This window comes from Pinus tabuliformis, chromosome 6, assembly GCF_031772625.1.
Source record: "Pinus tabuliformis cultivar Carrire ecotype Pingquan chromosome 6, CPIR1, whole genome shotgun sequence".
Lineage (NCBI taxonomy): Eukaryota > Viridiplantae > Streptophyta > Pinopsida > Pinales > Pinaceae > Pinus > Pinus tabuliformis.
The window spans coordinates 1,573,164,386-1,573,185,833 of NC_142292.1; the positions used below are offsets into that span (position 1 = coordinate 1,573,164,386).

A 21,448-nucleotide genomic window follows, 5' to 3' on the forward strand; every position below is an offset into this window, starting at 1 on the left:
TTCTTGAAAATTAAAAGCTATTGTACCCAAGGATTGTAGCCATTGGACTCCTAGTACAACATCAGCACCTCCCATTGGAATGGAAAGCATTGGGCTAGTCAATACATATTCTCCCATGGATAGCTTGATATTATGGCACTTTCCAGAGCAATTTATTGTTCCTCCATTTGCAATCATCACTTGACACTCTGGTGCTGGATATAGGAAGCAATTCAATTCTTTTGCTACCCTACAATGAATAAAATTGTGGGTGCTTCCTGAATCAATCAACACTATTACCTTTTTCTTCTTGATTTGTCCTTCTATCTTGATGGTTTGAGGAGTGGTAATTCCCGCCAATGCATTACAAGATATGGTCGGATTTATTTGTTCTTCATCTAGGCTTTGTTCCTGGAGTATATCTTCTTCTTTTGACCTTTCTTGCTCCTTTTCTTCTTCCTCTTCACAATCTATGTAGAATAATTTCTTCTCAGCACACTTATGACCTTTAGTGTATTTGCTATCACAATTGTAACAAAGCCCTTTTGCTCTTTTTTCTTCCAATTGTTGTGGTGTCAACCTTATAGGTTGTGGAAGACTAGGGCAACAACACTTCCGTCTTTATAGTTGTGAGTGGTATGCTTCCTGGTTGCCATAATTTTGCTTTCCATTTTTCTTGCTAACCTGAATGCCTTCTCTAATGAATCAGGTTCCCAAAGGCGAACATCATGTTGGATATTATCCTTTAAAGACCCTATGAACACATCAATCCTATGCTCCTCTGGAATATCTTTTACCCTTATGTTCAATTTTTGGAACTCCTCAATGTGCTCCATTATTGAACCCTTTTGTTTGAGACTTATCAATTGGCTAAAAAAAGTGTTGCTTTTTGTATCTTCATAATGTGCTATCAATTCTTCCGTAAAAATTGCCCAAGTGATAAATTGTTTACGAGAGCAAAGCCATTGATACCATACAAACTGATTTGGTTCCAAATATACAGTTGCCATACGTACCTTTTGTGTGTTTTGCACATTATTGAGATCGAAGAATTGCTCCATCTGTAATATCCATGTGGCGGGATCCTTGCCATCAAACTTCCTCATATCGATTTTTGGAATATGGTGGGTCTTCGATCCAACATTAGAGTCTATGGAATCATGATTAACATTTCTTTTGTTCACATCATGAGTTTCCTTTACAACCTTTTCACCATTAGTAAGTATTTCTTGTAGAAAATTTGTCAAATCTGTCTTCAAATCTGCCATGTCTGTCTTCAAATCTGCCATGACTCTCTTCAAATCTGTCTTTGAATCATCCATCTTAGCTTCCATGCCCTTTATCTTAGATTCCACGCCATTTATCTTAGATTCCACGCCATTTATCTTAGCTTATGTTAGCTTTTGTGAGCGTGACATTTGTTGCACTTGTTCTTGTAATTTTGATATATCATGTAGCATTTCTTCCTCTTCTTCATGAGTCATGCTAGAGCTTTCAGGTTCCTTACTAGGTGTTTGCATTTTCTTTCCTCGGGGCATCAGTTACCGATAATAATGCTTTACTATGCCCTTTGAATTCCGTTAAACCAAGCTTACACAAAAATTAAAAAAAAACTACACACCTTTTTTCACTTTATAGAAGCCTGATATTGAATCTGATGTATCTCTGTAATTTCAGATCATCTAGTTCTGAAATTGTGACCTGTAGTAGCCTTCTGTGTCCTCTTTCCAATGCCACAAGTCTGACCCAAATTGGATTCTCCAAGGAAGAGTTATGTGAAATCTCCCACAGTGACTTGCTTTTAGACTAGTTCAGTAGAGCGAACTTGTACGACGTGCCACGAGTCACTGTTTCAACCTTTGGATCTAAAACACGCATACAAGAAACTACAGTCCGTCCTCTTTCTGTACCTTCTTACAAAATTTCAATCCGATCCCCAGAGAGAAAGTTATGACGATTTTCCCCAGGTCACCTGTTTTGAATGTAATTCAGGAGTCTGCAAAAAGACCAACTTCCTCAGATCATATCTCCGCAAATATCACGCGAAAAGCTCTGAAATTCGGACCCAAGGTTCAACGCGATTTATTCTCAAATGGGTTTTTTTTGCGACTTCTGAAACGTCACAGAAAAAAGTTATAGCGAAAATACCACGATGACCTGTTTGGAGCAGCGAAACCCTAGAATCCAAAGCTCTGATACCAAATGTTATGAAACCAGCTCAAGAAAAGATAGAAAAGATAGATAAACGCCTTAGAATTCAGCCTCTTCGAGGGGGCAACCTCCTTTACATTACATAAATGAACAATTCTTGGATGATACAAATGACAAAACCTCCTTTCTATATATAGGAGTCTAAGGAGTCACAATATAATCCAGCCGACCTAACAATAATAATATAAAGCCACAAAAATAACAATAGAGGGATTCTATGGGGCACAGAGATAACAACATGGGGGTAATAGGGGCACAACAATATAAATAAGGGGTATAACTACAATAGTAATGGGGTAATCACTAGTATTATAGGGACCCAACAGAAAATATAGCAAATCTAACTCCAAGTCTTCTTGGGGAAAGAAGAAAGACTTTTGTAGGCGATGCAGAAAGGAGAGAAATTTTTGTTGATGGAGCATAAAGTGTTCTACTAGCCTTGAAGAAGAGGTTTCCTGGCTTGCCACAGACCACTTTGGACATCAACAAGATCCAACACAAATTCCTCAATAGGATCCTCATTTCAAATTATTTTCTCAACCCTCGAACTATCTCACAGCAGATTGTCTAATCTTTTCCCCATTTTCTTAGATCATTTGTCGATTCAAATAAACATTCACACCCACTTTGTTTCAACCACTCTTGGTTTTCTAAACAGGATGGTCGAGGACCCATGGTCACACTTACGTGGCTCATGCTTGAACTCCAATATGGCTCATGCTTGATGCTTGAACTTTGTGAGGTTGTGATGCAAATTTAGATTTGGAAAAATAACCATTATATTATTCATCAATTAATATTATTTTATTTACTACCTGCATTTTTCCAAAATATATCAAATATTTGCTATTGGAACTTGAAAGACCATCTTTGAAGATTAAGAGGAAATCTATGTTGGAAATGTTATAAAATATGTCAATTTGCCATGATGTAAGTGATTTCTCTTTATCTTCTACCTTTGAATAACATTTTGTTTCAATAGTAGAGTTGAGGCTTCTGTGATCCATATCAAGTTTACAAAAGATTTTTCGGCGAAGATCACAGGAAACACCATTTGTCGACGCGTTTCGAACCAACCAGTGTGGTTCATCGTCAGGACAAGTTGAAGAAACAGATCCAGCTTAGCAAGTTAAATAGACTGAGCAGAGCCTCCAACGGCTAACAAGACCAACAACTAGTTTTGACTATTGTACCGGGATCAAAACTTTTTTAATAATTTAAGGGAAAAAAGTTATCCTAAGGGGACCAATAAATAAATAAATAAAATTTTTATTTATTGGTCCTCTTAGGATAACTTTTTTCCCTTAAATTATTAAAAAAGTTTTGATCCCGGTACAATAGTCAAAACTAGTTGTTGGTCTTGTTAGCCGTTGGAGGCTCTGCTCAGTCTATTTAACTTGCTAAGCTGGATCTGTTTCTTCAACTTGTCCTGACGATGAACCACACTGGTTGGTTCGAAACGCGTCGACAAATGGTGTTTCATGTGATCTTCGCCGAAAAATCTTTTGTAAACATTTTGTTTACTAATTTTTATCTTCAATCATTTTTTATATGGCACGATTCTTCTACAATTTATGCTTTAAATCATTTCTTTTGCAACATCTGATACAATTGCTAATTTTATTTTGAACAAATCAAAATATTTACCTAACACTACACACCAATATTTCTTCTACTCGCAATGGTACAATTTTGTTCGACAAATGGTTTTCTATCCGAAGCTACCCAAACCTATATTTAACTTGGTTTGAAAAAAATTGACATAAACTTATAAAAGGAAAATGTGGTGCCGGCAGATATAAATTTTAATTGAGTTATGTCGGGTCACCCAAATCCTCCTTGATTTAATAACATGCAAAATTGATTGAAATTCTTACTGTGACTCAGCTCGTGGAGTTTTGGTTCATTTTATTCTACTGTAAGTCTCTATTCTCATCGGGTTGGCGTCTCACATTCTGTCCGGGGGATTGATTCGCATTGTGTATCATCCATCTTCATCTTGGAATTTTCAGCATGAAGAGCAGGAAAGTTGAAGAGAAACTCCTCGGGGCCTTGCAAGACTTCACCAGTCGAGAAAACTGGGACGAATTTTTCAAACTCCGCTCAGACGAGCCCTTCGAATGGTATGGCGACTGGAGGAATCTTGCAAAGCCCCTAGCTGAACACTGCGGCCTCGTTCCCTCAGAAGAAAAACCGATGGATATCCTGGTTCCGGGCTGTGGGAACTCAGAGCTATCGGAGAAGCTATATGATGCAGGGTTTAAGCGCATAACAAATATTGACTTCTCTAAAGTGGTCATCGGGAATATGCTTCGAAAGCACCTTCGTGCCCGTCCCGGCATGCTCTGGAGAGTTATGGATATGACTAACATGCAGGTTTTTAACTTACCCTTTTTAAATTCTTTATTTTGTAGCTATGATCTTTTTATGACTTCTAGTGGTTTTGTATGGCATTGATGTGAATCGAACTCGAGGTAAGGTTTACGGTATATTAATTTGTTTACATCCACTACCGCTGTAAGAGTTTTGGTCTGAGTATTATGTTATTGTGCAGCGATGGGGCCTATACGAAATTTAAATTGAACTCTGTTATGCTTGCCAATAATGTCAGCCCTTTCCGTAGTGTCCACTTTTGGAAGAGTTTTGGAAGAGTGGGATTATTAAGTTACTTTGGCAATACTAAACAACTTTTTCCCAGTAAATATGAAGATAATCACCAAGATCCCAGTATTTAGAACCGTGTTTACAAAAGTCGAAATAAATTACTATCTCACTAGACAAACAGAGCGATACCAAAATAACCTTACCCCCGGTACCTTCCCTTTGAAATAACAAGAATGGAAATGCTCTGAACAGCTCAATATAGCATCAGCCTCATCACTGAACCAAGGCCCATATATCAAATATAATGCAATGGGGTTTGTAAACATCTGAAAGTGAACTTCTGAATTCCTGGGTTCAATAAGTTCTTGGACCTTGGGTACACCAGCTCATCTCATTATTGATGGGTACGGGCTTTCTTCTGAGTGGAAGTAATTAAGTAGTGAAACTCAGACATGGCTGGGATTCAGCAAGACATTCCACTTAGAGTCCTCTCAAGACTCAGCCTCTGACTCAGTCGATTGGACAAATTAGAAAATACAAACACATATATCCCCTTTAGAGGGTTGCCCTTGAAGCTCCTGCATTTGACTCATGCACCCTCTTCGATCTATGAACAAATGAGTGATTGCTCAGCTTGTGGCCAAGTCAAATCACCAGCACATACCTTAATTAATGTTGCATAAATAAAATTGTTTGTCTCTGTTCGCTATTTCACCGTCCATAAAATCTGTTTGCATATTACTTATAGATTGTAATTGTAATTTAAATGAGGAAAACAGTGCTTAATAAAACAAACATACATAATAGTAATACGAAGATTTTACTGTGGAAACCCAAATTGGAAAACTAGCAAGAAATGGCCTTTGTCTGGCTCTTTTACTCTAAGGAATTATTGCAATTAGGAGCTCTACACTCTTTAACTGAAATTTTGTGTAATCTTACTCCTTGGCTGTGGCTTGCGATTGTTTTTCTGGCCTAGAGTCGAGAGTTTCCTTAATCCATGAGGGTCTCCTTTTTGAGGAGGAGGTTTCATGAGGAGGTGGATCAATGAGATCCATTGGTCCTTCAACATCAAACATCAGCTCATCCTGCAGTTCTCCCTGGTTTCCTGTATCTACTTCTTTGTCCTTCCTTGGAATAGGAAGGTTCCTAATCTTCCCAAGGGCAGCATCTTCATCGAAGGTGACATCATGACTTATCTCCACTTCTCTTTGATCAGGCACATAGATTCTATATGCCTTAGAAGTTTCACTGTAGCCCACAAATGTTCCTTTCTTCCCAGATGCATCCAATTTGCTTTTAGTTTCTTTCAGCACATGAAAATACACAGGGCTACCAAAAATTCTCAAGTGAGAAACATTAGGTTTCTTACTGGTGAAGGAGAGTCTTATGGAAGGAAAGCTTCAGTACTCTTGGTGATTGGTTGAGCTGTTCTAGGACTATCATCTGCTGTATAGAAATCTTCAGAAGATCTTCTGATCTCCTACTTGGCAAGTCAAGTATTGACTTCAAATCATTGTACTCCATCTCTTTCTCTCTGCTGAACATTTGAAGACTAAAGAAGATTTGATCGAGGGTTTCCCCACATTGGGGTTTGTCTCTGGCTGGTGCCACATCTTGTGTCCTCTTGTCCTGGCTTGTCTTCCACTGTTTTATGTTTATGTTCTATCTGCACTTTAGTATCATGCTGATGTGATTGCTAATCTGAATATTGACATTGGGCTAATATGAAAAATTGAAGTAAATTGCTCTAAGCATAGAACATACCAAAAATTAACAAAAGAGCTTTCTTGCTTGCCTCAGTTATGCTTTTCACATTCGTTTGCTGCAATTGACTTCGGATATCATTGATCATGCCTTCAAGCTTTTTCACTACTACCCTAGGTTCTTCTAGTGTGATACCTAATATGATGGCTAGCTTTTATACTGTGGACATGTATTCTTGTACACTTTGTCCTTGTTCTCACTGGAGGATTCGCCACTTCATGAGCTGTTCTTCTTTATAGCCTATTGGATAAAACTGTGATGTCAGCGGTTCCTTGAAATTCTCCCATTTTATGACCATGGGCATCTGGATTCTGTATAGCTTTTCCTTTCAATCGAGGCAAAATAGATCCTTTGGGTTTCTTTATCTGGTAAAGATTGAAATAGACCTCTAACTGTTCCAAGCAGCTAGTGAGTTTCTCAACATTAACTTGACAATCATGTGTTGGTATTTCAAGTTTTAATTCTACCTTGAATGGAGTATTTGAATACAAATGACAAGCGTCAATGTTAAGTGAATTGGTAAACTGTTCATTAATCCTTGTTGTTATCTGTCTCCTTCCTTTGTTGCTAATAATTGTCGTCATCTTGGTCGATATGACAATGCTCCACTCCAGCCTAGTAAAATTGAACCCATTGTTTTCCTTGGGCTGTTGCTTGTTAGAATTTCCTGTCATTTTCAGCTGTTTGCTTCATCCAAGCCCTTGCGACAATGGCTTTCTGCTCTGTTGGTATCCACTGCAGGTGTCTATCATATAGGTTGTTCACCAAGTGTTTTCAAACTTGAGCTTTGATTGCAATATGGTCCATAATCGCTTAGTCTATGGCTGAATCAAATCACCAGCATTGATCGTAATTAATGTTGTGGAAATAAAATTGTTTGATGTTGTTTGTTATTTCATTATGCATAAAATCTGCTTGCATATTACCTACAGACAATAATTTATATGAAGAAAACAATGCTGAAGAAAACACATATACATATAATAACACAAATGTTGAGAAAATGGTTGTTACTGATGTCAAAGGTTATCCAGCTGAAGAAGAAGATTATACAGGCTTGCCCTAGAGCTCTTATCGGTTGAAGAGATATGAATTTTTCAAGTTGAAAAGTAAATTATTTTGGCCCTAGTAAAGTCAGCCCTCCTAAAAGTCAGGTTGTCCCTGTTTGGGGGTCAATGAGGCCTATAAATATTAAATATGTCATCCCCTCTCCCATTTGGCCATGAATTCGGTCAAGCAAGAAAGGACAAATTCGGAGGTGTTGAGCAGCAGTGATAAAAGGCTCATCTCTCATGAACCAAGCAGTTAAGCAAAATTGAAGGGCAGTTTTGAAAGCTTATTTTCTTGTTCTGGTTAGGGTTTTCTGGAAGCTTTGTCTTGATTAATCTTTGAAGCATTTTTCTGAGCAACTGCGGAAGAAACTTGATCTTGATTAGAGCTGTGATTTGGCGCATGTGGCAGCCTTTAATTCAGCCTTGTGGCAAGCCTGAGGCTTGGACCTGTGAAGGAGTCTTAGAGCAGTTTTTGAAGCTTGTTTTGAAGGAATCTTGGAGCAGTTTTTGAAGCCTGTTTTGAAGGAGTCTTGGAGCAGTTTTTGAAGCTTGTTTTGAAGGACTCATGGAGCAGTTTTTGAAGCCTATCTTGAAGTATTTTGGAGCTGATTTGGGTCCTATCTTGGAGTCTGTTTTGGAGCAACTTTAAAGAAGTTTCTTGGACCAGTTTTTGGAGCTTATCTTGAAACAATTTTTGAGCAGTTTTGGAGACTATCTTGGAAGCAGTTTATCAGGTTGGTGCCGGAACAGGATTGGTGTCCTCATTCTTTTGCCAGGTTGGTGCCTGGACTTGTTCAAGAGGATTGGTGTCCTCACTCTATTATGAGGTTGGTACCTTGGTTTGAACAAAAGGATCAGTGTCCTTATTTGACAGGTTGGAGCCTGAATTTGTAAAGGAGGATTGGTTTACTCATCAATGTTGCACGAAGCAGGGACGTTTTTTGGAAGCGGGGACGCGGAAGCGTCATTTTCCAAAAATCTAAGAAGTGAAGCGTCCGCGGAAGCGTCTGCTATATATATATATATATTTTAATATTTTTTTGCATTTATACTGAAAGCAAACATCCCAAATACCAAATTAATTGTAGAAGACATGAAAACATGCATATTTTTGCATAAATCAAGATAGATATGGCATCCATGATTCCATTGTAGTTATTAGTATGTACAACAATCATCTATATTCTAGCTATTACAAACATACATCAAATTTTTAAGCATATTATAAAACATAAAACATAGAGCATATTATGATTTATCTAGCAAGTGAGCAACTGTCAACATTTGTAATTTTGTCATGTCCAAAATTCAAATAATAATGTTTACAAAATATGTCACTTGGTCACCGCCAAGACAAAAAATGTTCAAAATTCAAATTCACAAGCCTACAAGTCTAATGAGTAATCTCTGACAAAAGTGTATATTGTGAATATATCTACTAATTTCTCCTCCTTCCACCACGAAGAGAACGTGGCGACGAGCCTCTACGTGGTGGCGGGCCTCCACGTGGTGGCAATGAAGAAGATGGTGCCTGTGGAAGTTGTGGCTGTGGCATTGAAACTGATGAAGAAGAATCCCCTGCTGTTGGTGTTGAACCATGGAACCTAGGAACCAAGGGACCAGATGGGGGTGGGGGTGGCAAATCAACACGATCATCATCATCCTGGAATCGCTCAAAAAATTCACGCAAAAAAAAAACACTATTTAACAAAAAAATTAAAAACATGAATTAGAGAAATGCTTTATAAGGAAAAATTGGAAAATTCATACCACAATGGACATACCTGGATAAGAGCATCCTCTAATTGCTCTAATTGCAACACTCCATCCTCCAAATTGGGCTCCTCTGGATTCTTGTCCCAAATCAACAAGTCTTTATTAGACTTTGCATCTTCACAGTAATGGGACAACAATCACAAGTTGTAATGAACATAAACCAAGCTCTCTGCTCGGTCTAAACTCAACCTGTTCCTTTTAACACTATGGATGAAAGAATAAGAGCTCCAACACCTCTCTGCAGAAGAAGTGTTTACCACCTGTGATAGCACCCGCAATGCCAAAGTCTGTAGAAGTGGAGTACCCCCTCCATGCTTGTTCCACCACTCAAGAGAAGAAAAAGTCTCTTGATCTTTAATTGCATGCATGCTCCCAAATGGACCAGTGTTAAGCATATATTTGCTCACCTGTCTCCGTACCAATGCAGCCTCCTCCTCATCAGGCATTAATTTACTCAATGCAGCCATATATTTTCTGTGAACCTCTTGATCTTGGTGTGATTTTCTCTTGCTTCCCCCCAAGGTGCTGGTGTTGAAAGCCATGATGGATGATAGTATTTAGGTGTCAAAACATATGCTAATGCATGCAATGGAACATTTAGCATTTCCCATCGGTTTTCCACCTCTGCACGAATATAATTGTACAAGGTGGTATCTCTAGGCTCAACAATGTCTTTAATCTGCCCCAACATGCTATCCATTTGCTCATACACCTACCCAATTACTGGTCGATCTGAATCTGCAAATTTGATCATGTAATAAATTGGTTTGGTGAATTGCAAAACATATTTAACCTGTGCCCAAAAGTAATTGTCAAGAACAGTGTCCTTGACTGCATTAGCACCATCTATGTTAGTGTTAATTTCATCCCTTGATTCAGCACACACCAGATTAGTTAAAGCTTGTCTCACCTTCACTAGCCGCCTAAAGGTGAGGTAATAAATAGCAAATCTTGTCTTTGCAATTTTAAGCAACTGCAACTTGGAGTAAGTGCCATAAAAGTAGTTTACCCTTGTATACCCTGTGATGAATTTAATGAGTTGCTTCCCTCTCTTGTAAAGCTTAGTAATCCACCCACATTCTTTGTGCTTCACAATATCATGCATCAAAAGGTTCAATGTGTGAACTAGGCACCCAAACCAAAAGATGTGTGGATAAGTACGCTCAATAATTTTTCCTGCTGCCTTAAAATTTGCTGCATTATCTGTGATCACTTGAACCACATTATTCGGACCAACATCTTTGATTGATTTCAATAGGAGATTTGTAATGTTTTGTGCAGATGCAGTGATGGAGGAGGAGTCATGACATGTAATAAATACTGCACCACTAGAAGAAACACCAAGAACATTTATCAAATGTTGGTTTCTAATATTTTTCCACCCATCTGATACAATGGATACCCTAGAATCTACCCACTCATTTGTAAAACGTGTCAAAGCTCTTTGAACCTTAGCTTTTTCTCTTTCTAATAACACTGTTCTAGCTTTCTCATAGTTGGGGGCCTTGTATCCTTTTGGGGCTTCATTGATGCCCTTTACCATTTCATGCTAATAGGGAGAGCAAAGCACATTGAATGTTACACTGCAAGCACAAAGAAAACGGGCTATCTTTCCATCCACATCATCCCTCCCAGCAACATTAAGGAAATCCCCTATTGTTCTTCTACCTCCAGAGCTTGCAGAAGTACCATGAGGAGATGAGCAGCTACAAAATTTAGAGGTTGCACTTGATTCAGAATGAGTTTTTTGTTTCTTGTTTTTTTGTTGTGCAACCTCCTTTATTTGGATGTATTTTCTTCTTTCTTCAGTTGAAATGTTTGGGCAAATTTGTACCCCCACAGGACCCTTTTTTTCATAACTGTCCAGCACCTCACAAAGATGCCTCTTCACACGGGTATATGAACCACAATATGGTTTTCGTCCATGACAACCATGAGGGCACACAAATTTGTAAGTTCCACCACCCTTTCCCCCATCAAGTTTGGTCACATAGTTCCACAAGGGTGTTAATGCAGCTTTCCCATCTAGTGTTTCAGTTTCCCCTTCAAGTTCATCCCCTTCCTCTTCAAACCCTTCCTCCTCATCATACATTGGGTCACTGATATTGGGACCACTGTCCTCTTGTGTTTCTTCCCTTCTATTCCTATTCCCCTTTGCTATCATTAAAACCAAGAGTGGAATGATACATAGAAGCCAAAAGAACACCATCTTGGAATATGGATATAGGTGGTGGACAACTTGCAAGTAAAAGAGCAAGTAGAAACAATGGGAAAGAGTAGGAGAGGGAGGAGAAAAGTACAAAAAAATGTCAAAAAAATAAGGGAGTTTGGGGTTTGAACTTACCTCTTTAGCTCTTGTAGATGAAGTCCTCCAAGCTCTTGCTCCAAACTCCTCCTCCTTCTCCTAGCTCCTCCTCCTTCACTCCTGCAAGCTCTCCTCTCTTCTCCTTTCCTTTCCTCTCTTCTCCAACTCTCATAAACTCAAAGTGAGAAAATGAGGAATGAATGGGGGCTTTATTCCCTTCATTCCTCACCTTAACCTCACCCTAACCCACCCCCTTTATGCTAAGTCAACATAAATTAAAAAAAAATAATTAAAAAAAAAAACGATTTTTTGCCTTGCGCATGGCCTTTTCCGGAAGCGTACAGAAGCGTATGCTTCCTCCTCCGAAACGCCGTATGAAGCGTACTTCAGAGGCCTGGAAGTTACGCTTCCGACCCACGCTTCCAAAAAGCCCAGGAAGCAAAAAAATTGGAAGCACGCTTCCGAAATTCGGAAGTGCGCTTCCGACGAAGCTTCCTAGGTGCTTTCGCACGGGACGCGCTTCCGGGCTTGGAACCGGGGGGGTGCTTCATGCAACATTGGTACTCATCATTGTAATCTGAGCTAAAATTATAAAAGTGATTTTTCATTTTTAATTTTTGTGCCTTGGCATGGTTTATGCTTCATATTTGTAAAAGTTTTAAACTGACAAAATTAACAATTGGATGAAATACTGATTCACTCCCCCTCTCAGTGTTTCTAACATATTTTATTTGGGAAACCTAATGGGAAAACCAACAAGAAATGGCTTTGTTTAGCTCTTTTTATTCTCATGAATTATTACAAATGGGGGTTTTACATTCTTTAATAGAGATTGTGCAATTTTACTCCTAGTATGTGTCCTGTAGATTATTGTTTTAGATCTCTCCTTGGACAAGCTCAAAGCTCTCTTCACCTTCTTTACCTAGGAACATATATTTTCATATGTGTCCTTAGTGCTTCTGCTGTTGTTGCAGAAATTCCAGAAAATTTCTGATCTGCTTGAATGAACAAATCTGAAACTAACTTGTAACCCAAGACACAATTTTCTTTGCTTAATTTGCAGTGGAATAGGAACATAAATAACCATAATCACACATTATCAAAAACATAAATTTTTTAGGGAACCCAATTGGGAAAACCCTTTGCTTGATTGAGAATTCTATTGATAGAAATTTAGAACAATAAATCTCTTACAACACAATCCTTTTTCAATAGAGAAAACAACTTATTCTCCCTGCTAGTCCTTAGCTTGAAACACCTTGCAAGAATGCTGATCCTGCTTCTTCCTTTCCTTGGCTGCCCGAGCTCCTATTTCCTTGCATTAATTTCTCCTTAATCTTAGCGTAATAGAGGCTCCTATTATTTAGGAAATCCTCCTAAATTCTAGCGCGTTCCTCAAGCAATTCTCCTCTATCAATCTGCCTTTCCTGCCACAAGCTCCTGCAAAAACTCGTGCTCTCTATTGCCTTGTCTCACCAACTTGTGCTCACAAAACAATTGAATAATTTTGTGCCTTCGTTTTCCTTATATGCTCTTCAAATAGGCTAAATTTGGCAAATTTTAGTGATTGATGAGTTAACTAACTGATGCAACTCGTCTTGCCTCAATTTAGAACTTGAGGCTCACTTGTTTGTCTTTTCCCAAAAATAACTCGTACTAGAAGACAATAACTGAGCCTTCCACTCTTGCATATGAGTCGAACTGCTTCATAAATTGTCCTAGCTTCTAGGAACTCGCCCTAATTTAGAAAATTGTCCTCAGTTTTAGGAACTCGTGCATGCTAGGAAAATTTCTTCTTGGTCTCTTTGACTAAGGCACAAGTCAAAGAAGGACCTTTCTTGCTACTATTTTCAATACTTCCTATTAGTGAGGAAGGTGCTTCTGGAAGAACCTCATCCATCTGGATCTATCTCCAATACTACCACGTTCTCTGCTGCTGCAACTGCTCCCTCTGAACTAGAAGACTTCCCTATTTTCTTCTGCAAAATCTAATATGAAGACCTGTTCTTTTCCATCATGTTCTGCGAGTCCATCACTTTAGTCATAAGTGCCATGTACCTTGTGTACCTCTATGGTTGCTTCTCTGGCTGAAGGTGATATTGGAAGATCCCACTTTCTCTTGATCTCCCTTAACCAAATCCTTTGCCCACTTGGCTTAGACTTTCCCAATACTGGTAGTCTCTAGCTGTGGGTCTGCCTCCATTCATCTTGGGCTATGCTCCTCATTATCCTATTGGTCAGCCCAATTGCTAACTAGCTTATATTCAAATCGAGATATTGGTTGAGGCTTCATCTTGAGAGCTCTATCCTGCCCTCGCTAAACTGTCACTTCTCTCCTCTGAGCTCTCCTTGCCTTGCTGCTCATGGTTGCTTCTCACAACTTTTTAGATTCTTCACCCTCACACCTATCTGCTTCTCACAACTTGTAGAGATTCTTCACCCTCACACCTATCTGCTTCTCACATCCAGAAGCTAAGTGTTGGAGGTAAGCCTCACCTTTGCTGAAGATGACATCATAGCCCTTGTTCGCAAGGTTAGCTATCGAAACAAGATTTTGCCTCAATCTCGGAACATAGAGAACATCTTTGAGATGAAGAGGATTACCTGAATCCCTCTGGAAACTAACAGTACCAACTCTAGTTGCATATTGACCATTATCTCCTAACTCAATCTTAATTTACATGTCTTTCACCATTTTGATACCATGTAGAAATTCCACGAAAATTCTGATTTACTTGTATGAACAAATTTGAAACTAACTTGTAACCCAAGACACAAAATATTTTCTACTTAATTTGCAGTGGAATAGGAACAAAAATAAACACAGTCACACAATATCAAAAACACAAATTTTCTAGGGAACCCTATTGGGAAAACTTTTTGCTTGATTGAGAATATTATTTATAGAAATTTAGAGCAATAGATCTCTTACAACACAACCTTGTTTCAATAGAAAAAACAATTTATTCTCCTTGCTAGTCCTTAGCTCGAAACACCTTGCAAGAATGCTGATCCTGCTTCTTCCTTTCCTTTCCTGGCTGAACTCCTGTTTCCTTGTGTTGATTTCTCTTAAATTTTAGCGTAATAGAGGCTCCTATTGTTTAGGAATTACTCCTAAATTCTAATGCATTCTTCAAGGAATTCTCCTCTATTAATTTGCCCTTTCCACCACAAGCTCCTTCACAAGCTCGTGCTCTCTATTGCCTTGTCTCACCAACTCGTGCTCACAAAACAATTGAATAATTTTGTGCCTTCATCCTTGTTGGAAAATCTAGTATGGTAGCTTATTACTTTCGATTTTCCGTATCCTTAATAATTGCTTGTGAACTTTATTTATCTTCTTATGTTTATTTTATTAGATCTTCTTCATCAAACAACTGTCAAGAGCAAAACAATAAAGCCAATGGATGCATATATTAGGTTCCAAGCTAGGGAAAAACCCTTCCAAGGGGAAAAACCCGTAAAACTCTTATCTTCTTATAGAATTTGCTTCAAATTAGACAATCAAGACGCAAGCCCTAGACCAAGTCCTCCTCCAAGTACCAAGTCAGCCCTTCAAGAAAACCTTCCAATAGGATTGCTTCAATCAACTTCCAACTTCGTCCAACAGCTCTGTCATGTAATTTCGACCTTGAAGTTGTTGCAGAAACCCTAATCCAAAAACAAGATAGTTCTTTAAGGGATCTTCCTTTGAGCAAGACAATATCTCTCAAGGTTAACGAAGTCAAAACAAGATGCTCGCTTTTCCAACAACTTATTCCTGTGACTTGATCTTCCTGCAATTTGGACTTTCTTTGTAGCTGCAAAAACCCTAGTTTTTGCATGTGAGAGAGAGAGAGAGAGCTTAAAAAACAAGTTTTTCTTTGACTTCTTGGATTCCTCTCGCCTTCTAGATCTTCACTCTTCCTTCCTTGCTTCCTCTAGCCTTAGGTCAAACTTGTGAGTAAGTGAGTGCCAATTGAGGTCGATTTTGCTTCTATATATAGCCTTTCCAAGGGGTCCCTTTAGGCCGACTTGAAGCTGTGAGGGCTGACTTGTACTTTTGAGGTTTCCAGGACATTTTAGACTTAAATTCTTTTTCAAGATACATTTTGCCCAGAAGGGTCTTATAAACATGATTTTGACTCTCTTGACTCAAGACAATAAATCTATGACCTAACAAACCCTAGAAGCATGAAGAACATGGTTTTACCTAGAAGACCATCAATACGAAGCATGAAACCCATGCTTTTAATAATAACTTTTCTTTTCTTCTTTTATTTGTTACATAAGATACATATTGAAATGAGTATAACAGCAATTATGAAGACCAAAACTAGTTACATTTCCAATATTCCCTCTTAACTAGAGATGTATTTATAATTGTACAACCACTGCAACATCATTCTCAAACTGAAGAGTTCTCATAAGAAGAGTCGAATTGATAAGCAAACTATAAGCATCAATATTATGACCAACACTGTCCTTGATGCCTAACTAGACAAGCTCATTTTCATTCAAGAGCATTATGATGGGAGGCTTTATGTGTGATACCGCACTACCTCTACAAGTCATACACCCATCTGGATGTTCACAAGGTATGTCCTTTTAGGACTATTCTTATCTTGGATTTTTAACCCTTAATCCTCAAAGAATATCGGTCCTCTTCGACCACTCTTATCTTGGATACCTGTCTTATCCTCAAAGAGTGTCAATACCTTTCCTTTCTTGGATTGTCTATCCTCAAGGAAACCACAAATGCTTATCCAATCCTCCACCATTCTTTCTTCATGGCCTTCACTTAGACTTACGGTTGTTAGTCCTGGTCAAGTGCATGACACATGAAGAAGAGAATGCACATGTGATGTCCAACATCACTCCCTCTCAACCAGAGAGGATATCCCTATTCCCCTTTTGTTTAGAGAATAGATCCTTGCTCCTATTCAAGGAGACTCCTTTACTCCCTCTCAAAACTAGAGGAGATTCTTGACTTTCTTTAATTGGGAAGTCATAACCACAAGCTCTCTAGATTGTTTCCATAAGAGTATCAACCACTTGTTCTTTATGGAGATAGCTGCATGGCTCCCTCTTTCCTTTGCATCTCATTATATCAAGCTTTCTTCTTTCCTGGGTATCATGGAGCCATCTTCTTCCTTCAATCTTGTGATAGGTTTTAGGCCATCACTTTCATCTCGTCATCAACAATGAAGGCATTATATTGAGCCTTACCAAACTTCAAGCTAATCATAGCTTCCTCATGAAAGTGATCTCTAGTTGTTGTACAAACTTGACCTTCAGGTTATCTTCTCGCACTGCTACCTTTCAATCCCAAGATGAAAACATCTTGACTTCATAATTGCCAGGTATCATATGTTGAGCTTGCCTCAACATTCTTCATATATTCCTGCAATATCCTTCCAGGTAGCAAAACAATATGTTAACTAGATAACCAACAACAATTATTAATATTAGACTTACCTCATCATGATGACCTTCTCATCCAAGCATCAACATCCTCATGGTCCATTTCCACGTAAATCTTCCTTCATGCATCAGGGTGCCCAAGGATCGAACTTGATTACCAATTACCAATTTTCTTTTGGAGACTATACTGGATGTTATTCACTATTCTATATAATCTAGTGACAAAGTCTTAACCCTTAGAGTGAATCAAATTCTTCTTTTAATCATCATATAACCACGTGAAAATTCACTAAGCATATTTTATGACCAACTTCATTTATAGGATTCCCAAGAGTTACTTCAAATATGCATTTCTATGCTTTCATTCAATCATCTAGCTATATGCCCTATAATGACTCTGCAACTTAACCAATTGAATCCGTTCATCCTTTAAGAGTATTGTTTCCATACAATATGGAATGTATTCTAACTTTGTCATAATGCTTCTGCGAAGAACCTTCCAAAATGATGGTTCTTACAGGATTGTGATGATCCATCTTAGCAGAATGACTCTAACATGATATTAGAGAATGATTGGATGAACAATAGTATGCAAAATGGCCCACAACTTCAAAGACTAGATGATTCCTACAAAGCAACTCATTCGAGTAGAGTCTAAATATGCTACTATCACACGCTTCTATTTATGATGCCACATAAAATCAAGGCTCTTCTAGAGTAAACAACAATCCATGCTATCTAATAAAAGAAAATGCCAACTTCGCAAAGAACCTGACGAAGAGGATGCCTTCTTCTAGTAAAGATCTTTGACATCTTCTTTCTTCAGCTTCTTAGGTTCTCCCATTTCTTCATCTATGTGAGCCTCACTTCTTTCCTTTCTTTTCCTTTCTTTTGTTGTTTTGCTTGTTTGGACAGTCCCTCTTGAAGTGTCCATACTCATTGCATTTACAGCATTGAACCTTGGACATATCTAGCTTCTTCTTGGACTTTCCAAACTTCCCCCCTTCAACTTCTTTGTTCTGGCAATGAAGGCTTGAGACTATTCATCTGATTCAATATCATCTTTTGCCTTGATCCTAGTTTGTTCCAAGATCCATTGAGTCCACAACTCATCAAAAGGAGTTGAATCTTTCTTAGAGTAAATGCTTGTTGCAAAACTGCTCCATTCTGGTGGCAAGGCATTTAGTACGCCAATGGTCATTGCAAAATCAGAAATTGATTCCCAAGCCCCTGCAACTAATATCTTAATTGAGAGATCTTCATTAGAAAGCATGCCATATCCTCATCCTTCAATTCTTCATTTTATATGGTTTATTTCTCAAAGACATCTTTTGTCCTGATGTACTTATAGAGTACAAGTTTACTAGCTTGTCATACATAGCCTTAGAAGTCTTCACATTTGCAACAAATGGATCAAGAGGATCCTTAATGGATTCAACAATGATCCTTTATGCCCTTGCTTCTCCTTTCTTGTATTTTGCAAGTTCTTGAGTTTTTTCTTTGCTAGGTTCAATAATTTCACCAAGAACAGAGTCCATTACATTATGTTTTGTAAGTGCTAGATCAATCCTTTTCTTCCATGCTAGGAAATTTGTTGAGCCAATGAGCTTATTGCTTTCCTTGCAGAAAGAACCCATATGACCTGTGGATTCAGACATAGAGTGACAATATGATACTTACTTTGTCAATCAAGAGTCTTCCTTTCTTTGATGAAGTCTCCAACTATCTCGATTTAGACATAGAGAGACAATATCATACTTACTTTGTCAATCAAGAGTCTTTCTTTGATGAAGTTTCCAACTATCTCGAGGCTTTCAAGATCTTCAAAGAGACTTCAATGATGTCCTAGAAAGATGCCTTCTAGGATACCTTCAACAATAGCTTCAAAAAGCGATGAATGACACCAAGATCCTTTGATGCTTCCTTCAAAGATGTCTTCCAATGAGTCTTTGAACAAATCTTCTTCCATGAGAGATCAACAACCTTCTTGTAATCTTTCCTCTTCAGGCTTTCCTCTTTGATGAGGGCTTGATGTAGTCTTCTGCAAGTGATTCCCTCTAGCAAACCCTTCTTGTGTCCACAAGATGATCCTTCCAGCTGCGTTCTTATTCACCTTAGCTCTGATACCATGTTGGAAAATGCACTATGGCAGCTTATTACTTTCAATTTTCCTTATCTTTAATTTTTGTTTGTGAACTCTATTTATCTTCCTGTGTTTCTTTTATTAGATCTGCTTTGTCAAACAACTATCAAGAGCAAAATAATAAAGACAATGGACATAGATATTAGGCTCCAAGCCAGGGAAAAATCCCTCCAAGGGGAAAACCCATAAGACTCTTCTCTCATTATAGAATCTGCTTCAAATGAAATAATCAAGACCCAAACCCTAGACGAAGTCCTCCTTCAAGTACCGAGTCAACCCTTCAAGAAATCCTTCCAATAGGATTGCTTCAATCAACTTTTAGCTTCAACCCGACAACTTAGTCCAACAACTTTGTATTGAAACTTCGGCCTTGTAGTTGTTGCAAACACCCTAATCTAGAAATAAGATAGCTCTTCAAGAGATCTTTTGAGCAAGACAATATCTCTCAAGGTCAACGAAGGCCAAACATGATACTCACTTTTCTAGCAACTCATTCGTGCAACTTTAGCTTCCTGCAATTTAGACCTGTAATTTCGACCTTCTTTGTAGCTACAAAAACCCTAGTTTCACATGTGTGAGAAAGATAGAGCCCAAAAACAAGTTTTTCTTTGACTTCTTGGATTCCTCTTTCCTTTTAGACTTTCGCTCTTCCTTCCTTCCTTCCTCTAGCCTTAGATTGAACTTTCCTTTTAGAGATCGAACTTGTGAGTGAGTGCCAAATGAGGTCGAACTTGCTTCTTTATATAGCCTTTCCAAGGGGTCAAATTCCCTCCTTTAGGCCGACTTGTACTTTGGAGGTTTCCAAGACCTTCTAGACTTATTTTTTTTTTCAAGATGCATTTTGCCCGGAAGGGTCTTATAAACATGATGTTGACTCTCTTGACTCAAGACAATAAATCCTATGACCTAACAAACCCTAGAAGTATGAAGAACATGCTTTTACCCAGAAGATCATCAATAAGAAGCATGAAACCCATGCTTTTAATAATAACTTTTCTTTTCTTCTTTTGTTTGCTACATAAGATACACATTGAAATGAGTATAACAATAATTATGAAGAACGAAACTAGTTACATTTCCAACAATCCTCCTTATAAGCTTTTCGAATAGGCTAAATTTGGCAAATCTTATTTTTGGAACTCAAACTAGTGATTGACGAGTTAACTAACTCATGCAACTTGTCTTGCCTTAGTTTAGAACTTGAGGCTCACTCGTTTGTCTTTTCCCAAAAATAACTTGCACTAGAAGACAACCACTGATCCTTCCACTCTTGCATGTCAGTGAAATTGCTTCATGAACAATCCTAACTTCTAGGAACTCATCCTAATTTTTAGGAATTCATCCTTAGGAACTTGTCTTAAAATTTAGGAACTCGTGCATGCTATGGAAAACTTCTCCGTGGTCTCTTTTACTATGGCACAAGTCAAAGAAGGACCTTGCTCGCTACTATTTTCAATAGTTGTGCCCTTCTTACCAAGCTTTCAATTTCGAAAGCCAACTCTTTTGCTTGCCCTCCTGTGGCCTATTTGTTTCCTTCCTTCTTCGGTTGCTTCTAGATTTGGCTCTTTTAACTGTTTGTAATGATCTTTTTGACCTTAATATGTGTTGCCATTTTGTGATGATCTCTGATTGGTTTTTGAATGATCATGTGGTTGTGGGGGTTTGAATCTACTAGTGGAAGAGTTGGACTGGGTTTTCCCCTAAATAGGGGTTTTTCCATGGCTGAGTGTCTATATCTTGTGTGAAGTAAAAGAAGGCAACATAAATCACAAGTAATTATCAAGAAAAGAAGAATCAAACACTAATACCTACAAGCATTGATTTCTCAACAAAAAAAGACTTTGACTTCTTCTTCTTTTCTTCGTCCTATAACACTTTCTCATCCTTTGCTATTGTAGATCGAACTTGAGATGAGACGGTGTTACAGATGAGTCAAGCTCCTTCCATTTGTAACCTTCTTATTGAGTTGAATAGCCCTCCTTTAGGTTGACTACACCTTGACTGATCCGACTTGGTCTTTGAGGAGTAAATGGCTTTTATTGACTCAAAATAAATATTTTTCCTTGTTACAACGAGTCCAAATGGGACTATAGTACATGACAAATTCTTCTTTGACCAAGAAAGACTTGGAAAGACCTAGAAGTGTGAAGAACATGCTTTTGACCTAAACTAGAGCATGAAACCCATGCTTTAAATAAAATATTTTCT

General features: G+C 38.2%; 1 protein-coding gene across 2 annotated transcripts in view; it reads left to right on the forward strand.

The window, feature by feature from the left end:
* The first annotated feature begins 3,998 nt into the window (after positions 1 to 3,998).
* LOC149264800 (S-adenosyl-L-methionine-dependent methyltransferases superfamily protein) overlaps positions 3,999 to 21,448 on the forward strand; it is a 367,999-nt gene continuing 350,549 nt past the window's right edge. Inside the window, exon 1 of one of the 2 annotated variants that reach the window (XM_089428875.1) lies at positions 3,999 to 4,566. In XM_089428875.1, coding sequence (XP_089285001.1) covers positions 4,204 to 4,566 — 363 coding nt within the window. In that variant the 5' untranslated portion in view covers positions 3,999 to 4,203. The remainder of the gene's footprint in view (positions 4,567 to 21,448) is intronic. The other variant, XM_089428867.1, reaches the window with a different exon arrangement.